Source organism: Cydia pomonella, chromosome 12 (genome assembly GCF_033807575.1).
Source record: "Cydia pomonella isolate Wapato2018A chromosome 12, ilCydPomo1, whole genome shotgun sequence".
Lineage (NCBI taxonomy): Eukaryota > Metazoa > Arthropoda > Insecta > Lepidoptera > Tortricidae > Cydia > Cydia pomonella.
In genome coordinates, this window is record NC_084714.1 from 11,651,668 (window position 1) to 11,665,672 (window position 14,005).

The following is a 14,005-nucleotide window of genomic DNA, read 5'->3' on the forward strand; positions in this document are numbered from 1 at the left end:
TTGAAAATTAATTTACTAAAAATTAACACAAATGTTTGATTTTTTAAATCCTCAAATCGTTAATTTAATCTTTTAATATTAAACTTAAAAACAACTTTTATATCATCTTCGTTGAGCGTGTACGTTCAGCTTTAAAGTGTAGTTCAGACGGGACGATTTTTGCCAATCTGATTAAATTGTCCGCTCAAATCATGCCGTGTCGATTACCAACAATTTTTTTTTTTAATTTATTTAGGTAAACAAACAGTCACTAATAATGGCCAATATTACCGATAAAATGAAGGAATTTGTGACTCTGATATTCACGTTTGGCGAGATTTTCTTTATTGACGCCAATTTACGCCAGATAAGAAGGTACGCGAACATCGTATGCAAAAAAAGGAAATTTCGTCATTTGTCTCTTTATTGCTTGAATATGCAAGAGCGATAGAGAGGCAGATAACGATATTTCGATTTTTGCGCTAGGACCATAGATGATAGGATCAACTAGATGTGCTATACGCGTGCGCGTAAAGGACAGAACATAATGCAATGCGCTAAATTAAAAACACGTTTGAACTTTCCTGGCAACATACCAAAACCAACCCACGTAATTCGGCCGGGTTATATATTGCCCAACATAAGCCATACTAAAATTTACAGTAGGGAATTTTATCTCTATACATATTGTACCTCTATGGGTGGGACCTATATAGATATACTGAAACATGGAGTGATACTGAAACACATCCAACTTGTCAGTAGAAAAAAGCGCCAGGTTCAAATTTTCTATGGGAGTTCAACCAAAGAGTAAAAGTTCAACCCTTCGCGCCTAATTTTTTTAAATTAGCCGTCATTTTCTGCTCACAAAGTCGCTGTGCCCTAGCTAAAAATAATCTTAAATTGTAGTATGTATCATATTATTGTACAATAAGTTCGTAGATTTAATACTTAGGTAGCTGTAGTTTGTTCTGTACATAGTGTAGTGTTCATATTGTTTAATAGTTGTATGTAGTCTATTAGTTAAAGTTTTAGTCGTAATTTGTATTTCTTTGCAGATCGGATACTCCACCGAACACTGTCTATGACCGTAATAAGATTCATATACTAGCCGTGTCTTATCCAACCTCGACATTAGCAGAATCATCAACACCTTGATGGAGCCATTAGAACGTAGTGATTATATGCTCTTTGGGAGCCATAACACGAAAAATTGATTGATTAGAGTATACCTATAATAATAAGGCTTTAATTCTACAGACGATGCAGCAAATGGATATTACTTGCCGGCTAAGTAGGAGCAACGAATTCAATCGACCGAACAAATGCCGCAATGTATTGCAAATCGTATGAGCTTATCGGTGACGTTTGGAGTTTGGAAGGTCTTTAGCATCTTGTCAATTGTAGCTTCCGTTTCCGAGCGTTTCCTTTAATTCCATCTTGTCTATGTTTCAAAATTGAAATATACATGAAATATTTGTTGTTTTTGAGGTTTCCATAAAGTTGAAGTATATTTAATAGTATTTTATGCGCGTTTAGGATTTCAAGAAAAGGTACAATGTCATAATTATGCCATGCAGGTCAGAGCAGAACGTGTGATTATTATATCGTGTGATATTTTATTCATAATGTACCTACTAACATTTAATATCTAAAGTGCCTAAACATTAGTACTGGTTCCTAACCCTTTTCTGGTTTTTCTAATACTGTCGCTAATACTGCTGTGACCTATTGAGAATATAGATTTTAACACCAATTTGTAATAATTTCTAATTACTGTTTTACCAAGGGAGTAATCTGCCGCACTATGTATAAGACTCATATGTATGTACTTAGTCAGGTCATATGTTCTGTCACGAAGGTTTTCACTGATAAAAAGTAATACAAAGCTTTTAATAAAGAAAGTTAGCCATGATTTGAAAGCTTGTTTTATACTTACTTATCAAAACGTAATAAGTATAATCATTAAAAAAATTAGTTCGTGACTTTATTAACTACTTGTTTATTTTAGGATTAGAGGCGAATACGTGGCTGCATTGTGAAAAAATACGCTTCACAAAAAGGAGTAAAAATCAGTGCCACATTAATAAAACAGGTACAATTGTTTATTTGTATGAACCTACTTTATTAGAACGTTAATTTATCACCACTATCACCACCATTTAGTTTCCGATAAGTCTGTACTTCAGCTAATAATACTCTTCAAACTTAGGGTACTTTTCAGTAACACGCTTATTGTTGACTGCCATCCAACGTGTAGGTTTGGTAGAAAGACAAAGATAAAGTAAAAGATAGTTTAATATTACAATGCGTTTATGAACGTCAAATAAAGCTACACCGGCTCTAACCCTACACCTCTGAGTCTGACCTGAGAAGATTATTATTTATTATTATTAAATCCCCCCTCAATTGGAGGAGGGTATCCCAAGATGGACCGGCAAAAACATTACATCTTATAATTAACATGCATTAGGGTAGTGGTACCAAAAGATGACCGGTCCACAAAAGATGAACATTTGGCCTTAAAATCGATATAATTAAATCGTGAATTATTTTGCGCACCTGAGGGTATATTTTCCTAACGCGGCAATACTTTGCCGAGGCTGACATTTAAACTCCCAGACAATTGTGGTGTGCGTGTGGCTGAGAGCGGTCGTCAAATACGCGGTCCACACCAAAACACCATTTGTATGGAGATCTTAATAAAATTAGCGCTTCAAAGTATAAGCTTATAATTGCGTATAAAATTTAATTCTGCATTTACTTACATGATTTTACACAGAAAATATTCTAGACTAATTCCTCTAACGTTTTCGTTATCAAGTATTGCATATTTTATCTTATTTTATAAAAATATTTGCAGTTCAAGTTATGGTTCCAATATTGTATGCCTAAGCCAATAGATGACCGGTGGTCAACTTTTGGGTAAGGGCTTGTTTTTTCAAATGCTTGTATAAAATCTAATAGAAAAGGTAGACGCATAATTTAGGTTTTAAATTGATAGCTGGCTAGACCTTGATTTTTTTGATCAAAAGATGAACAAAGCTTTCTTTTATTTTGCCCAGTTATTCCAAAGTTTATTTTAGTATGGGCTGTTCAACTAAAAATATTATCCCTAAAAGATGAACTATGATAATAAAAATCATGCAATTACAAGTAGCTACTTTTTTCTTTATAGAAATTTGATTAAAAAATATATATGTCATATCAAATCATACAAATACGTAGCTCTTTCAGAAAACATATAGAATTCTTACAAAAGGAAGAGAAAAATATAATTAATAAAGAAATGAGAATATACATTATATAAATCTGACTGATTGCTATACCTACATAAAATATTTGATGAGCATTCTTACCTGGGCTGTGTCACCTATAACTCTACACATAATACAATGATTTTAATTGCTACTTGTTTTTACAGTTTCTGGTTTGGACCATACATATTTGTCTGTCAAGTAGTCCTCGACTCTGTAATAAGCCTTCAACATCAATGACATTTTTAAGTAATTTTTAAGAGCTGGCAAGGGTAATCTTAAAGCATCGTCAAAACATGTACAGTGGCAATTTTGGCAGACCAATACACTTAAATTATATATGTACTGACAGTAGTCATATAATATAAGCGGGTCATTTTCCATACAAAAGTTTTTCCGACTGGACCCAAGCGGAGCAAATCCAAACAAAACCATGCGCTCGTTCAAAGGTATGAACAGCCTCGATTCGCCGCTCGACGCATCGCGTGCCGCTTGCGTCCAGTTCGCAGCCTTAAGGGAAAAGCCGAAAAGCTCCTCTCGCCACCTACACGCCGTCGCTGCACCCGTCAGCCATCTCGCACAGCTTTGGTGGAAACGCATTGTTATGGCGTATTAGCTAAATATTTTCACACCAGATAAAGGTATACACATACATTACGTACACTCATGCTTATAAGAAAACGTCGGGGTAGCAGCATTATTACCAAAATTAAACTATTTAACACAATTGTACTCGTCGCACATGGAGAATATTTTCGTCTAATCGAATAGCTATTTCAATCGAACCAAAGCAACGTGTATAGAATGTGTAAGGTCTCCTAATCATAAGTCAGAAAACATAAAAATCTGGTCGACATTTCGAAACAATAGCTCTTAAGCAATTAGGCCGCCTGTTGTTACCTCTATCCAATTGTATTCCTTTGTGTATTTATCTTTAGGTATAGTAAACTGTGCGAGGTGTGCAATAAAAGTATGTATTCATGTATTGTAATAGGTGCGTTATCAAGAGCTTAAAGGCCGTAAGTTCCTACTAGGTAGGCACCTATCAAAGACAAATTACGAAAACTCCTATCAGAGTTTAACAAACTAAGCAAAACTGAACTATAAAACAATAGATGTAGAGGTAAATGTAACAAAATTTGTAAGGGTTAAATACGAGGTATAAATACAAATATTACCGTACATGTGGAGTAACTACGTTTTAGTTAAGCAAAATAGTGGCAGGAGCGTGCTGGCCACCACGTGAGCTAAGTCGTAATAGTTGTTGAAAGTATATGGGCTAGTCTATTGTTTATCAAAACAATAGATTACGAAGAAGTAAGCTGGAATGGGGTGTTTATGGATCACCTTTGTTACGGATTAAACTTTATTTAAAGACATTATTGTTTGGTATAACGTAGGTACCTAGCCTACGTTATACCAAACATTGCCATGACACATGCCTGTTAGACCAGCAGCCTTACACGACTAATGGATAACCTTCTAACCACCGACAGGACACCTTAGGCTGGTCCTGAAAAGGCACTTCTAGGTCTAGTAAAAGTTTCGTGGTTTTCGAGATAATCGAACTTTTCTGTCTTTTTAATAGCTCTTTTGTTAACTCCAATCATCCTATATGGTGGCCATATCTTTATTACCATGTCTTATTTTTTTTTTTATACTACGTCGGTGGCAAACAAGCATACGGCCCGCCTGATGGTAAGCAGTTTCCGTAGCCTATGTACGCCTGCAACTCCAGAGGAGTTACATGCGCGTTGCCGACCCTAAACCCGCCCCCCCTCGTTGAGCTCTAATAGAGTCAATATTAAGATAAACATTTTTAAGAAAGTTGGTCAAATATATTTTTATTTACTACAGTGCATTATGTGGACCAGCCTGAGGTGCCCCGTCGGTGGCTGTGCATTAATTATTGGACACCGAAACGAGGAGACAATTCGCCTGATGGTAAGCAATTGCAACACCCGAGGGGTTGTTGCCTGCCTTTAAGATAACACACTCTTAAACCAAAATCTTATTTGCCGAGCCATTCTTATGGCTGGCGTGTCGTGTATTTTTGTTATTTATTTTATACAGATTACTATTTCGTTCATAGAGATACATCGTTTAAAAATAGACTTAGAACTTTTTCTAGCAAAAACGAGGGATTGACAAAATTCTATGTCTATTTATGAATATAATTGATGCAATCAGTCTCTTTAGAAAGAATAACAAAGTTGGCTGCGCTTTTGCATTGCGCATGCGTCATGACACGTCATTGATTCAGGTGTCTCATGAAAATCTAACTTATTTCAGCATTCAGTTGGTGCAAAAACAGATTACTAGCTGTAAAGTAGTTTTGATAATAATAATTCAGGAACAAACTGGAGCTTGTCTACGCATACATTTACATTTTCTTGAAAGAAGAGATGGAGCAATTATCAGGTGTTCTATACAAGGGAGAGCTTGAAGATGGCTGTAAGTTATTCTTACAAGATCTGTCTATTTTTTTTCATTTGTCATGCGTCATGTTTTACCTATGGCTGCATTTCGATGTGAGGTCAAGCAGGGCGGGCTACAAACTTCCCTACAATAGGCTCGATGAGAGGGTAATACAGGGTCGAGTATAAAGGTGGTTTACAATTTGCTGTCATTGTACAATATACTACTATATAAATTATTAAAGAGATTACAAGCCGGATCCGGTCTTGCGCGGTCACTGGACTAGATAGTACATCATTTTCAGTTAAAAGACGTCTACTATTGGACTGGATATATTTCTTTACATGATTTTTCCGAAAGTATTTTATACAGCCGTTAGTAACATCGATTCATGCAATCTCACTTCAGAGATAAGTCCAACGTCAGATCAGCTGTTAAAGATAAACATTGTCATTCTTCAATGCGGAACCCATTGATTACATAAACTGACACCGACACATCTGTTGTTATAATTAGGTACGCCAAACTGTCCACAGTCAGCAAAACGAATATTGTTTTAAATAACCTAGATTTTGAAATAATAAACTTCATAGCTAATTGAATTACTTTAGCATGAGCGGAGGTATTTTTAACTAACACTTTCAGTAGGGGCTTACAACATGTGTTCATGTTTATCGAGCTCGTACGCGTACGGAAATAGTTCTGTGTTTTGTGATGATATTAACCCGCTAGAGTGGATTCGATGTTAGTAGTACGTGCAGTGGTAGACTGCTGTGCAGTATTGATTTGTTTGTTTTACTGATATTGTTATAGTGTAAATATTTTTTCATCGTTGTTTATTTGAATTGAGATGCTCTGATTAAAACGCTCACGGTTTTGGTAAGAATGCTTCTAAATACTAGTGGTTTGATATTTCCAACATTTTGAAAGAACAGTAATTCTATTGTTGTAGGTATTGCTTTCTGTTTAAAGTAGAGGTATACCAGCAGTAGTAGGTCTCTCTTGAAAAGTATATGACTCATATGATTATTATGAACTACCGATGATCACACTACTGTTGTCTTTTCAAATCCGCGATGTCTAAAAACTAAACGCCGATCAAGGATGGCATTTTTGATCACGGCTATTCTTAAAGATCTCCGTCTATCTCTGTCTACTAGTTACTCCTTAAGGTCAGAAGAGCACAAACTCGATATGTACCTATGCGTTTGTGTCATAAAAACGTTCAGTGATACATTATTAACGAAATTAAGACAGTGTTCCAAATCGCTTTTATCAAAACTTTATGGTAAAAGAGTCAGCAAATTTTGATGGGGGTTAAATCACTCGAACAATATCACTCACAGGTATCTATCCATAAAATTATAGGTTGCTGACTAACCCCGAGATCCGTGCGATGTGTTCGACTACGATGGGTGCCTTGCTGACGTTGGCGTATTTCTTGCACTGCGAAGGTGCAGCGTCGGCGTCGGCTCTCAACGACCGCCCTATCATCGGAGTATTGGCGCAGGAGCAACATTACAAGTTCTGGGACAAGTATCCCGAGGACTATACTAGTTACATCGCGGCATCGTATGTTAAAGCTTTGGAGGCGTCCGGAGCAAGAGTTGTGCCTATAATGTACGTAAATCTTTTTATTTTATTAAATCTCTCTGGACTTCGCGAGTCTCTTGAGATTGATATATTTTTTTATGTTTATGAGCATTGCATTACTTATAATTGGTAGTCACGATCAAAATGTAAGCGGGACGCACTTAGGTACTTAGAACGAAATTCAATTGAATGGAAAAGTAGAGACTTGATAAGAACCCTATCTTATGATTTTTCTGCAAGATAAAAAGCAATACTCAGAAGCTAATTCAGTTAAACAAGTCAACATGATAAGTTTCTAAATACTTTATTATGATTTAAGTATAATTTTATCATGAACTACTTTGAACGTAGGTGGTGGTTTTGATCCCTCCTAATGTATGTCTAAGACACTTACATGCATACTATTTTATGAAATGATTAATTTTGTTTCAGGATCGGGAAAGACCGTTCTTATTATGAAGACATTATGGGCAAATTAAATGGGTAAGTCTTGTTCTTTCTTAAAATGTATTTCGTTACAGTAGAAATACTTATCTAGGTTTCTATAAAACCCATTAAATTATAAAACAAAGTAAACTATATAAGTATGTAAGATTGCCTCTAAGAGAAAGAGGTACAGTCAGCGTCAAATACTTTGTGGCAGTCAAAGTGGCCAAATAGTTCGGTACACCATAATAAATATATGGTGTGTACCGAACTATTTGGCTACTTTGGTTGCTACAAAGTATTTGACTAAATAAAAGTCAATAAACGTCAATATTCTTTACGTTTTTTCTAATGCTAAGGACTATACTATAGAAGGTTTTTAATTCTTCTCTGTTGGGTAATTATTGTCAACAGAGATGTATAGATACATACAGAGAAATAGAGGCTTTTTATTTATCTTTGTGTGTTCGCGCACACAAATTAATGTTCCCATGAGTTGCAAAACGGATCGTCGACCGATTTGGTATTGATGTTAGTTAACCTATTAGTCTATTTTCCCGTTTTTTTCCAGTGTCCTTTTCCCTGGCGGAGCAACATACTTCAACCAGTCCAATGGTTTCGCGGACGCCGGCCAACACATCTACGACTTAGCCATCGAAATGAATGAAGCCGGGGACTATTTTCCTGTCTTCGGCACCTGTCTTGGCTTCGAGCTAATCATCATACTGGCATCCGGCCGAGGGCCGGTAGAAAACAGGGTCACTTGCCACTCTTTTGGGAATAATCCGCTTAATTTTACTCGTGGTAAGTTTTTCTATCTTCGGCACCGGTCTATGGTTTCGACTTGCTTCTTTTTTTTTAGGGTTCCGTACCAAAAAGGTACAAAAGGAACCCTTATGGTGTGACTCTGTCCGTCCGTCCATCTGTCTGTCTGTCTGTCACATTGCTAAATATCTCGAGAACCACTTAAGCTATCGATTTGAAATTTAGAATAGTTATAAACAATGCTAACCCAAACACATTAAAAGTATTTTTTTTTATTAACTATGGAAAATGCCCAATATGGAGAGAGGGCAAAATTTCAAAGTCTAGTGACTAGGTCAAGTGGAATATCACTTGAAAGAGCTCAAATTGTACATTTCAAAACACTTTTTAATTTTTTTTCATAGAGAAAAAAAATTGATTTATGACGGAAATTGTGAAAAAAATACAGCCCCCCCCCTTTATCTCCGAAGTTTACCGACAAAAAATTATGTTTTTTTAAATATAATACGAGTATTAACATTACTATGGTTTTTACAGGAAAAATATAATCAGACCTCTACCTTGGTATTAATAAACAAAAACCTTTCCAAATTCAGTTTGCAATTTAACCAACTTTACGTATGTTTATTACACCTGAAATTTCTATGAGGTTACATTAAATACACCTTTTTAGGGTTCCGTAGTCAACTAGGAACCCTTATAGTTTCGCCATGTCCGTCTGTCTGTCTGTTTGTCTGTCTGTCCGAGGCTTTGCTCCGTGGTCGTTAGTGCTAGAAAGCTGAAATTCGGCATGAATATTTAAATAAAGCCGACAAAGTCGTACAATAAAATCTAAAAATTTTTTTTGAGGGTACCTCCCCTACACTTAAAGTGGGGGTGAATTTTTTTTTCTGCTTCAACCCTACAGTGTGGGGTATTGTTGGAAAGGGCTTTCAAAACTAATAGGGGTCTTCAACAATCATTTTTTGATAAAGTGAATATATTCGGAGATAATCGTTCCGAAAGAAAAAAAAATGTGTCCCCCCCCCTCTAACTTTTGAACCATAGGTCCAAAAATATGAAAAAAATCGGGGAAGTAGAGCTTAAGAAAGACTTTAAATGAAAACTATAGCGGACATGATCAGTTTAGCTGTTTTTGAGTTATCGCAAAAAGTTTCCCCTTCATAGTAAAAAGACTTTAATTAGGTACTGATTATGCAAATTTGCCTATTTCTTTAACTCGCGCGAAAGGTACCGTTTCATCCCTTGGTTAACAATTTACTATACTTTAAGCTCCAGTTTACCTTATTGTGACGGATGAGTAACTACGGAACCCTACACTGAGCATGGCCCGACATGCTCTTGGCCGGTTTTTATTTCAAATAAAAGATCAATTTTTGAAATCGGTTTACATGATAGAGAATTATCCTCGAAAAACCAACATACGTGCATTACACCGCGCAAATTAGACAATTTGCCGATAGATGGCGATGTACAGAATTATACTTAGTATAGGTACTTCTGTTCAAAAGTCTTTTGCCTTTATAGTTACACGAGATAATTCAAAGTTTGTACGGAACCCTCGGTGCGCGAGTAAATCGAACTCGCACTTGACCGGTTTTTTTATTTTATGTAGGTAAGCTTTTAGGTACATATTTTTTTTAATTACTTAGGCGGATAGAAATGATAAAGAACAGCTCTAACCATAGGGCTGGCGTATCACTATTTAGAGCAGTGGTTCCTAACCTTTTCAGTTCTGTTACCCCTAAGACTAACTAGGGATCCTGATTTTACCCCTGCTTCCAATTATCATCAGTAGTCTTTCTTATAGGTATAATATTCAAAATCCTTTTTTTTATGTACCCATGTTTCCCGATTTCTTGAAAACAGCTGGGTAAGCATATAAAGGGATCCAGTGAGCGCTGGGTGGTCCAGATGGGACAGTGTAGCTGCCAAATTTGTTACCCTTTTAGCGCCACCCGGGGATCACGTGTAACATCAATCTTCAACAGCTCGGTTGATTTTAAAATACGAAATCAAGAATCAAGATTTATTATCTCCTATAATAGCGAGACATGCCTAAAGCCTTAATACATTTTAGTTTTCCGTTTTTTTTAGATTTCCGCAGCAGTAAGATGTACAAGAGCGCAGATGACGACATCATCAATATACTATCCCGCGAAGACATTACAGTCAATCACCATCAATTTTGCATCGTGGATGAGGTAAGTTGTTTTACATTTGCGCGTATTTTGCGAGGGCGCGTATATGGGGAGTCGCGAATAAGCGAATATCTATCCGATAGATTCTGTGTGAAAGAAAGGAACCCCTGAGTACCTACCTATGTACTTTTTCAAAGAGAAAATAAATACTCACCCTTGAAGAAAAATCTCGCCAAATTGCTACTCGCTCTAAATGTCGTCAGTTGGATACTTCCCTTCAAACCAAATAAGTTGTTCATTCGAGGCTCAAAGTTGCAAAATCAGAATTTTAAAATAACTTAACAAGTTCAAAGCGATATTAATGAGATTGAAATGCTTTATATATTATTTCATCAAATATTGCTTTAGCTGGAGCTACGCTTCGTAGCTGTCGCAGTGCTTGTTATAACATACTTTTCCAAAATGAGGAGAGAAAATAAGTATCTTTTTGGAAAAAAAGTACATAATCTTAGTTAATGCATTATTTACTGCTTCAATAAAATTCTGTTATTTTTCAGTAATTTTTAACGTAAATGTTTTCAAGTTACTTTCGATTATGAGAATTTAAGATTAACAGTAGGACTGTAAGTCTAATAATACCTGCATTGAATACTAATAAATTATACGTGCTTAAATAATAAGTCGTTCCTAGAGAGAGGATTTGAACAGAAGCCGTGTTCAAGCTTTGAAATCTGAACTTAATTTGTAATTGATATGATATGTATAACTCATTCACCTTGCTTGCATTATATTTATATTTCGTCACTTCATTTTTCAGATATCATTTTATATTAACCATGCAGTTTCCTTATTGTGTATTGTTGCTTGCTATCATATAAAAAAATAATTAATTAATTTAATCTTCATGGCACGTCGAATAAAACAGTGTACAAAAAGAGAACCTAATGCCATAAGGCATTCTCAACCTTTAGGCTAAGCAGATAAGTTGTTTACGGTACAAAAAAAAGTGGTATTAGATGATAATATTAGGTACGGTCCACCAATTTGATTCCTAGGCCACTATAGAACCATGTCATAATGACTTCTACGACAGTGCTTATTGAGTGATGCATGTCGTGTAATTTCATTCATTTAAATTTCATGTATAGATTAGTTAAAGCGACAAGGTTCTATAGTGGCCTAGGATTCAAATTGGTTGACTGTACCTGCACGAAAACAATATAATCATAAGACATGCAGAACCATAAACATACATGTATATATAATACTTACATATACATACATACATGGCCCTGGGGAGAGGGTCGTTAAACTCGTTTAGAACAGAAAAGAGGGTGCAAAATCATGCGAATATTGCGACGAATACGGAGACAGAAAAAAACGAATACAATCATTATTAATAAACGATTTAATTAGTGCAAGAGCTACTCATTATACTTGTTAAATGCCCGCACTTATTGACTATACATAAATATGATTTTGATTTCAGAATCTGAAGTCTCACAACTTGACTAAAGACTGGCGCGTAACGGCGCACAGCGACGACGCCAATGGACTGAAATTCATAGCTAGCCTGGAACATAATAAGTAGGTGCCTAATTTCCAAAAGGAACTATTCGTTTATGTGCGAAGTACAGCCAACAGTTAGCATCAAATAGATAGTGACGGAGGCCAAATATAGCGGATTATAGTATTTTTAATATTTTTTATAGTACCTAACAAAGATTTGACCACATTGGCTGTCATTATCTATTTGATTCTGATTGATGTACCCACAGTCAAGTAATTTGATTATTATGCCTTACGTGCAAAATTATTTATTGCTTATACTAGGTACTTTACGAAATAGTTTTGACTAAAAATCCCAGTTAAAACATTCACCACCTATGCTTTTCGGAAAACTGGTCTTAATTAGTGAAAACGCGTTTTTCTTAGTCAACATATTTACTGAAACAAATTTTGAACAATTAGCAAAACTGGTGTTTGCAATAACTACCTAGTTTTTACTGAAAAATCCTAGTTAAAAACTAGTTTTCGCCGAAACGTTTCGGTTGTTTATGTAGTCAATACTACGCTTTATGGAAAACTATAGTTTAACACATTCACTGACGGCGACCCGCTTGGCGGGTTCTCTGTTCGTAGGCTGCGCTTTTCTCTACTGAAACTGAATTTTAACGGTAGCATATCTACAAACGGATTTTAACTACGTTCTAGAATAAATGTTTTTACTGCTACATTGAGTTACGAAATATAATTTACAGTACATATGGGGCTACTTTATAGCACTAGTGCGAGAAGTAGCATATTACGTTACTGTGTCGAACATTTAAAGGGCCATATGTACTGTAAAACGTTGTACGATACATGTGCGAGTAGGTAATTCGCAACTCGTGTCGATTTAAAACACTCCCTTCGGTCGTGTTTTAATTTATCGCCACTCGTTTCGAATTTCCTATTTTTCGCACTTGTATCGTAATGTACTAATATGCTTTCAGGTATCCATTTTACGGCGTCCAGTTCCATCCAGAAAAGATCTTCGAATGGAAACAAACCAAGACTTACTCTCATAGTTTTAATGCGATCAAAGCGAATCGTCACTTCATGGATTTCTTTGTGAACGAATGCAGAAAGAACCACCATTCGTTTGCTGACGCGGAAGAAGAAAATAAGTGCCTTATTTATAATTATAACACACATTTTACCGGCGCTGAAGGAAGTGCATACGAACAGTGCTATTTCTTTGAGCCCAGAAATGTTGGAAAAAATAAAGTAAATTATACAATTGTTGCAATTTAAGAGACGTTGTGAACGTAATTATTCATTAGTGATCTAAGTTTGTGCTATGTGTAGTGAATATTTTATAGTTATAGAATAGACTATTTTATATTCATGAATTTTTAAATGGTGAAGTTTTATTTTTCTAGCACACAGAAGTACAGTTACAATTATAAAATATTAGAACTGATTAAAAAAATTGAAAAAAAAAGCAAAACTAAAATAACTTAATTTCATATCTTTTTTACAAAAGGGAGCCGCCTTCAAAAAAACTAACCCACTGAAAAGCATAAAATAATTTGTATATACCCCACCCTTATCCTTGTCCACGTATCCAGTCTCTATCCCGTCGTAAAGCTATCTTCTGCCAAAAAGTAATTAATACTTCTTAATAATAAAAAAAATGACCATCCTGGTAATTACTTAGTTTTTGAAGTCGGTGCTAAACCAACATTTTAGACAATGTAGAACTCTGCACTTACTTGCATAAAAAGACAGTTTACTCATTAATTTAGTTATATATATTCATAACTACCTCGTATATTTTTCTTCTTTTAGGCAGCAAAGATTTTTTTTGTTGGTTTGGCACCGCCTTCAAAAACTAAGTAATCACCAGGATGGTTATAATTTTTTTATTTTATTATTAAGTAT

General features: G+C 35.5%; 1 protein-coding gene across 4 annotated transcripts; it reads left to right on the forward strand.

Moving 5' to 3' along the window:
• The first annotated feature begins 1,334 nt into the window (after nt 1–1,334).
• LOC133523568 (gamma-glutamyl hydrolase A-like) lies at nt 1,335–13,481 on the forward strand. Of its 4 annotated transcripts, XM_061859227.1 has the most exons (9): nt 1,335–1,559; nt 1,991–2,074; nt 5,094–5,180; nt 7,023–7,274; nt 7,680–7,730; nt 8,245–8,477; nt 10,536–10,642; nt 12,069–12,166; nt 13,075–13,481. In XM_061859227.1, exons 4-9 carry the CDS (start codon nt 7,051–7,053, stop codon nt 13,373–13,375), a joined length of 1,014 nt encoding a protein of 337 aa, XP_061715211.1. In that variant the 5' UTR covers nt 1,335–1,559; nt 1,991–2,074; nt 5,094–5,180; nt 7,023–7,050; the 3' UTR covers nt 13,376–13,481. The 4 variants fall into 4 exon arrangements, with proteins under 4 accessions (XP_061715211.1, XP_061715213.1, XP_061715209.1 ...); XM_061859229.1 differs by lacking the exons at nt 1,335–1,559; nt 1,991–2,074; nt 5,094–5,180 and adding an exon at nt 5,470–5,690 and having other exon boundaries at nt 7,109–7,274; XM_061859225.1 differs by lacking the exons at nt 1,335–1,559; nt 1,991–2,074; nt 5,094–5,180 and adding an exon at nt 5,479–5,690.
• Nucleotides 13,482–14,005: the final 524 nt, after the last annotated feature.

What these genes read in the sequence shown, in the direction of transcription:
- LOC133523568 (XM_061859227.1), top strand. Translation starts at nt 7,051, where the DNA reads ATGTGTTCGACTACGATGGGTGCCTTGCTGACGTTGGCGTATTTCTTG. An exon ending in GCAAGAGTTGTGCCTATAAT is followed by an intron (nt 7,275 to 7,679) that starts GTACGTAAATCT and finishes ATTTTGTTTCAG; the next exon opens with GATCGGGAAAGACCGTTCTT. An exon ending in ATTATGGGCAAATTAAATGG is followed by an intron (nt 7,731 to 8,244) that starts GTAAGTCTTGTT and finishes GTTTTTTTCCAG; the next exon opens with TGTCCTTTTCCCTGGCGGAG.